The 7,485-nt window shown below is 37.3% G+C and overlaps 1 protein-coding gene across 1 annotated transcript in view; it reads left to right on the top strand.

Annotated features, from left to right (window-relative positions):
- Positions 1–5,226: 5,226 nt before the first annotated feature.
- The window catches only part of appl2 (adaptor protein, phosphotyrosine interaction, PH domain and leucine zipper containing 2), a 29,977-nt gene continuing 27,718 nt past the window's right edge, over positions 5,227–7,485 (top strand). The window contains exons 1-3 of the mRNA XM_047159954.2: positions 5,227–6,205; positions 7,077–7,175; positions 7,265–7,324. Coding sequence (XP_047015910.1) covers positions 6,041–6,205; positions 7,077–7,175; positions 7,265–7,324 — 324 coding nt within the window. The 5' untranslated portion in view covers positions 5,227–6,040. The remainder of the gene's footprint in view (positions 6,206–7,076; positions 7,176–7,264; positions 7,325–7,485) is intronic.

The following is a 7,485-nucleotide window of genomic DNA, read 5'->3' as shown; positions in this document are numbered from 1 at the left end:
ATTAATCAACCGATGGTTTTTAAAACTGGTACTGAATGAAAACATAAAACTCCAAGTAAAATATTGTCAAACTTTATTACAGAAATAAACAGTACTGACCGTACCATGAAAATGTACTGTACTGTTTTTAAAATGAAATAAATATGAATATATATTAACTACTAATAAACTTTAAAGTAAATAAAAGATATACATCCAAACTGAACCGAAAAGTAACACTCCAAAATAAGAAATACAAAATGGAGACATCCGAAATGAATTAAAGAACACTTTGAATATCACAACAAAATTGGTCAGCGATGGTTTTTATTTCTCCTCTAGAGGCCGCTCTCGTACCGTATAATGACAGCGGACCCTTCTCAGCCGCTCCCGCGACGGACGTTGTGGACTGACGTCGTAACTGACTGCTGGAACGATTGGTTCTATAGTTCAAATGATAGTTTTTCCCGGTTGTGTCCGTTACGGGAGCGGCTGAGAAGTCAAAACCGACCTTTTAACGCCTAATTTAAATAGCTCCTTCCAACATCTAGACCGTGTGCGTAGTTCAGCAGGTGGTGGGATTTGTCAAAGAGTAGCCACACCACAGTATCAAACACGTTGGAAAGTCTTATGTTTAAACAAACGTATACATTTTTTATTCATTTTGCGAAAGTCAGAAGTAAGTCTAGCTCCTAGACCCCAGCCATGCTTTGTTTGGGACTTGTTTGGTGTTAGAAGAAATCTTCAGGTGACCGGTACGTGGGGATGTTTTTAGTAGAACGTGTGGTTGAAATTCATCACGGTAATCAGCACTGACGTTCTCCAATCTCTGCGCTAACTCTTTTATACCTTTTATGGTTTCTATTATGTCTTTGTGTTCTCTTTGTGTCTGGTGAAGTGGAAGGCACTTTCACACACTGACCTGCAGCTCATTCTCATCTGGAGTCTTTTCACTCAGGAGAATTGCCTCAATTTTTTCCCCCTCTGTATTTTAGCACCTTTAACCAGAGAACAGCTTTTTTTCCCCCCTTATAATTCTGGTTGAATTACGTTATTCCTTCATGTCACCCATCACAGCATGATGGCTCTGTGTACAGAGTGGAGACGCAGAATGAAACAGTTATATCTTGTGTCATGTGCTTAGTGCTGTGGTGGTGTTTTGTTTTGTTTTTTAACACAACCTCTGGATGCACTGTTTTTGTGACGTGTATATGAATGGGGGATGTTCTTTCTGTACCAAGCTTTTCTTATTCTCTTATTCCTAACAGCTGATTAATTGTGGCATATCCTTTAGCATATCCTAGCATGCTCATCCTGGCCAAAAGCAAATCATTCCTCACCAGAGATACTTGCTGAACATAGTTCACTCTAGTCGGATATCTGTGAAGAGACCTATATTTCCTGAAGTAATGGGTCTAATTGCGTGTGTTGCTCTAATCTTGTACATACGACTTGTCTATAAGGCTGCGTTCGACTAAAGGTCACGCAACACGTAATTTCTAACCTCTGACCAGGAATAAAAACCAAAGAAAACACCCCTCAAATCGGAAACTCTGGATGGTCTCCTTAACTCTGAGTTCAGCAAGTGACGTCAAATCAACATGGCCGCTCACAGCACCAACAGTAAACAAAGTAGCGTCTTTTAAACAAGTTATACTGTGTATACACAAGTATTTACTTTAGATCAATCAACATAGACATATTCACTTGTTAAAGCTATAACACTGACTGTACAGTTCGCTGTTTTGAGGAGGAAAATATACATCACTCATCACGGTTAGTTATCTGTGCAGATTCATAGTTGGGTTAGTGAATTGATGGTCTATAAAAAGGTGTTTCGTTACCAAGGTGCCGCACAAGAAACATCTCATGATGGGTAAAAGCAAAGAGCTCTCCCAAGACCTTCACAACTTTATTGTTGTGAAACATACTGATGGAATCGGATACAGACGTATTTCAAAAGTTGTGGTGAATTCTTTGTTTCCAGTTAATATTGATGTCTGGTGAAAATTTCATGTGAAATTTCCACTGGAAATATATTTACTGAAAAACCATGTTGACACATCCAATACTTATTTCCCCCACTGTATATAGCAGTCCCTCCAGGCTTTCGCAATTTTGCGATCGCAGAAACTAGTAACTAGAAGTCTCGTTAACCAACAAACATCACTGCGAAAGAGTGTGCAAAACAGTTTCGTGCAAATGCGATTTCAGTGATTCAAGTTACAGCAAATTTTGAGGAAAAAAAAAAGCCCCAGCAAAATAAAGCATTTCTGGCTTGAACAAATCAGTTTTGTTTTTTTTTTTAATAAAAAAAACTCTGCAAAAACATCAGTATGACTGATCTACAGTGCAGCTCATTTAAAGAGAAGTGCTGCTTTGTTTACTGTTCATGCCATGAGCGGCCATGTTGATTTGACGTCACTCCCTGAACTCAGTTGAGAGGACTACCCCCAAGTTCCCGTGTAGGAATTGTTCAGTTTGTTCTTTTTCCTTGACGGAGATTGAGAATTCCGACCTTTATTTGAAAACCGCATGTGTCACGCTTTATAGAAATTCCAGATTTGACGTTTAACTAAAGAATACCCAAAGTATCTTTTTAATTCATTTCAGAACAATCTAGCTGTAAATTAATGGAGGCATGAAAGGAATGCAATGAAGTTGCGATAGTGTTTTCCATGACACACGGCAGACGTTAATTCAGGACTTCAGAGGCAACGTACATCATGACTTCAAGAATGTTTTTGCGTGCGTGTGTGTGTGTGTGTGTGTGTGTGTGTGTGTGAGAGAGACATTTATGAATGTGTAGTCACGCTCAAGCTTCTCAGCTTTGATAAAAGCCCAGCTAGGCTATAAAACACATTAGATGTTCTAGCAAAGATGGAGCGAATAACGCGGCCTGGCAGCAACTGACAAGCTCGACTGTTAGGAGAGTTTAACGTGCACTTGTAAATGTAGTGCTGCTTCAGAGTGCCTGTTGTCTGCCACAGCTTTTAAACTTTTATGAGACGCCCGTCCCTTGTGAACACGACTCCGAGACATAAGTGCCTTTACTGAAGGATATATAACACTTCAAATGTGTCCAAATGAGCTACTGTAGGAGCCGCTGTTCTTATTTAAGGTTCAGCTCGTGGAACACTGGGATCCTGACAATAAATTTCAAGGTCCCAGATAACATTGTGATATTACTGTATCTCAGAATAATGTCTAGGAAACATATATAAGGATATACTGCGATATTATTATTTTTATTATTATTATTAATAATTATAATAAACACCAGAACAAATGTGTTCCATTCAGGAGGAAACTGTGCAGATTAGAGCCGGGTGATGTGACTGTATAATATAGATATGGTGATAAATTGTTTCAGTTTTCTTTTCTGAGATGTCATGCATATCCTTTTTTTTTTTCTTTTTTTTTTTTTTTTAAATTAAATTAAAATTAATTTAAATTTTAAATTAAATTTTTATTTTAACCAACTTACTGGAAGAATCTGGTTTGATGTTAAATTTTTTTACTTAATCTTTAAAATGAACATTTTTCAATTTATTCTCCTTTATTTAGTTGTAATTGTTATTTATTTCTATATGTTTAAAAAAAAAAAAAGAAGTAAATAACGATGTAAAATGAATTGCGAGTATAAATATAGAATAAAATGTCAATGTAAGAATAGAAGTGTTTTTGTGGACGTTAAATAAAGTACCATCCAATAGTTGTTGTTTTTTTTTAAAATTATTTATTTATTTTATTTTTTAATTGCAACCCTACTGACAATTTGTGAGCAGACCTAGATCATGTAATGCATACCGTGTATCCTAAAAAAATCTCGAGGATCATGGGGGAGAGCGAGAGAGAGAGAGAGAGATGGAAAATTTATTGATCTTGCATTACAGTAGTGATAAAAAGACAAACATTCACAGATAACTAAAAATACAATAAGGCAGAACAGAGCTAAGTGCAACTAATGGAAATTGATTTGGGGCTTGTCTATGTACAAAACAAAACGTGTAAACAAACTCGTAAACAAGTCACTTGGATATTATGCAACAAAACAAAATGGCAACGTGCCAGTTAAAGTGTGCCATAAGGTAGTTCTTCTAATACTATTGCTACTACTACTACTAATAATAATAATAATAATAATAATAATAATAATAACTGTTGTTCTGTAAGAAATTCTAATCATTTGCATTTTTGTGTTGTTTTACAGGTGCATCTCAAAAAATTTGAATATTGTGGAATTTTTTTTTTCCCGTAAGTTAATTCAGAAAGTGGAACTCTAGATTCGTTAGACATAAAGTGAAATATTTGAAGCCTTTTTTTTTTTGTTTTAATCCTGATGATCAAGGCTTACAGCTTATAGAAATCAAAAATCCGTTATGTAAAAATATTAGAGTAAAGAATTTATAATACAGAAATGTCGACCTGAAAAGTATGTTAATTTATGCATGCGATACTCGGTCCAGGCTTTAATACTTTTGCACAAATTACTGCATCAGTGCGGCGTGTCATGGAGGCGATCAGCCTCTGGCACTGCTGAGGTGTTCTGGAAGCCCAGGTTGCTTTGATGGCAGCTTTCAGCTCGTCTGTATTGTCGGGTCTGGTGTCTCTCGTAGATTCTCTATGGGGTTCGTGTCAGGCGAGTCGGCTGGACAATCAAGCACAGTAATACCACGGTCAGCAAATCAGATACTAGTAGTTTTGGCACTGTGGGCAGGTGCAGAGTCCTGCTAGAAAAGGAAATCAGCATCTCCATAAAGCTCGTCAGCAGATGAAGCATGAAGTTCTCTAAAATCTCCTGGTAGACGCTGCATCGACTCTTGACTTGAGAAAACACAGTGGACCAACACCAGCAGATGACATGGCAACCCAAATCATCACTGACTGTGGAAACTTCACACTGGACTTCCAGCAGCTTGGATTCTGTGCCTCTCCACTCTTCCTCCAGACCCTGGAACCTTGATTTCCAAATGAAATGCTTCATTTACTTTCATCTTCCCCGTGATTGGTGGTTGAGTACTGAACCAGACTGAGAGATAAAAGGCTCAGGAAACCTTTGCAGGTGTTTTGAGTTAATTATCAGATTAGAGCTCTTCTCAGGTCGACATTTCTGTATAAATGACATTTCTACCGATTTCTAATAAAGAAATATTATAAATTCTTTATTAGAATATTTTAAGATACTGGCTTTTTGATTTCCATGAGCTGTAAGCAGTAATCATCGAGATTAAAACACAAAAAAAAAGGCTTGAAATATTTCTCTTTATGTGTAACGAATCTAGAATATATGACATTTTTTTAGAAGCATCCGTAAATGTTATTTGTTTACATCAAATAATCACATAGCTTAGGTTGTCATGAACAAACACAAGAAATGACATGTATATAAATAAAAGTAATGTCACTAATTATTTTCAAGGTATATTTTTTTGTTGTTAGGAAGCGTACAGGTTATATCCTGATGCACAGGATTGTATTGTGGAAGTGTCCCGAAGTATCGTGAGCTGATATTTTTAGCTTATCGCCCATCCTTAATTGCAGAGTAAACCTGGTGATGGAGGAAGTAAGAAATAGAGTAAGAAAGTGAGAAGGTGTTTCATCCTGAATTATAATTGCAAGCTATATTATATCTAAGTTAAGTAACAGCGGGGTTGTCACTGCGAACATGTTTCTGAGTGATCATTCAAGCGTTTTTGTTTTTTATTTTTACACCCGCACTTTACAGTTGCGCACGTATTTATGTCGTAAAACGTTCAAACGGACTGAAGACACAGGAGCCGAAACAAAATATTGACCTTATGAAGATGGGTATTCTGAATACGGCTATTAGTGTGTTTCGATATGTAAACATAACTCCGAAGCGAAAGAAATAAAGCTATAAAGACACTATGAAAGAGCGGAAGACGACTAGCTGGAGAATAAAACAAACTTCCCAGAGAGATTTGCAGAGATTTTTCATCTAATACCATAAAATACATTTTAACACCATTTTCTCACGTGTGAAAACATAACCCACGTTTGATGTCTTTTTGTTCTCTCCTCACATTCAAAGTAGGGTATGCAAATTTTTGCACCGGCTGTTGACAGAAGGGTGGAGACGATACCTCTCAGAACAAGCGTTCCCTATCTGGTGTGTTGTATTCAGACTCGGGAGGCATGTAATCATGTCAGGTTCGACAGGTTTGCGCCCTGCTTAGGGCTACACCTTCAATTACATAACACGGTACAGTGGATTTAAAAGTCTACACGCCCCTGTTAAAATGGCAAGTTTTTGTAGTGTGATTTTATTTGATTTTTTTTCCAACCAAGTTCAATCATGTCAGAACCTTTTCTACCCTTTTACTGTGAAATTTGGCCCTATTAACTAACGTGAAAAACAATAAGAATCATTTTAGGAGGAAAAAAAAAAATTGAAAAAGAAAAAAACTTCCAATACCCAGCTCGCATAAGTGTGCACACCCTTTTATAATTGGGAATGTGGCAGTGTTCAGAATCAACCAATCCCGTTCAAACTCATTTTAAATACTAATTTGTGCACACCTGCCATCAATTCAAGTGACTGATTAAACATAAATAAAGTACAGCTGTTACTATAGGGTTTTCCTGACATCATCTTGCTACCATCCCACTGGAAAATCCATGGGCCACAAAGAGCTTGTGAAATTATCCCATGCAAATCGATCATAATTATTACAGATATCCGCCGGCGACGATGTCTCGAAACCTGGGTATAATCAGTGATGTCGGTGAACGTGAGATAAAAGCTAGCACAAAATTCAAACATCTGCTGGACCTACCTTGAGTTTCACAGCCTGTAAACACACTCTCACACACTGCCTTGCAGAACGAGTTGAAAGCTGGAGCAAGAAGGAAAGCTTTCTGAGTTGTACCTTGTACTGCTTTTCATTTTCAATATCTCCCAGTTGCAAAGCCTTGTGCGCCGTGCAGACCGGACGTTAGTTATCTCCTGTGAGCAGAATTTTTATTGAAGCTGTTGGAACTGAAAGAGATTTAGTATAGAGATGTTTATTTTTTTTTTAAATGTTCTGATTTTTTTTTTTTTTAATTCTTTGACCCTATCATGTTTGTTTCAGACACGCACGTTGCTCAGTGTGTTTGAAGAAGATGCGAGCACTCTTACGGACTACAGCAACCAGTTCTTGCAGTCTATGCAAAGAGTGTTTGGGGCACAGGTACACATGCATGCACCGTATACACATACGTGTGACGTTATTTTACTGACGTGTGTTGAATTTTACTAGAAATTTCTCTCTCTCGTTAGAATGAGATGGCCCTTGCTACCGAGCAGCTCTCAAAACAGTTACTTGCGTATGAGAAACAGGTAAAACAATAGTCCCCCCCCCCCCCCCCCCCCATATGATTTATAACAGCAGTGTTAAGTGGTGTGACATTGTGTATTATTATTATTATTATTATTATTATTATTATTATTACCATAATCAACATGATTCAGTGCATGCACATTGATCTACGTGGGGAATA

Source organism: Ictalurus punctatus, chromosome 14 (genome assembly GCF_001660625.3).
Source record: "Ictalurus punctatus breed USDA103 chromosome 14, Coco_2.0, whole genome shotgun sequence".
Lineage (NCBI taxonomy): Eukaryota > Metazoa > Chordata > Actinopteri > Siluriformes > Ictaluridae > Ictalurus > Ictalurus punctatus.
The sequence above is the reverse complement of the archived record's forward strand: the minus strand, read 5'-3'. Positions and strand labels throughout refer to the sequence as shown.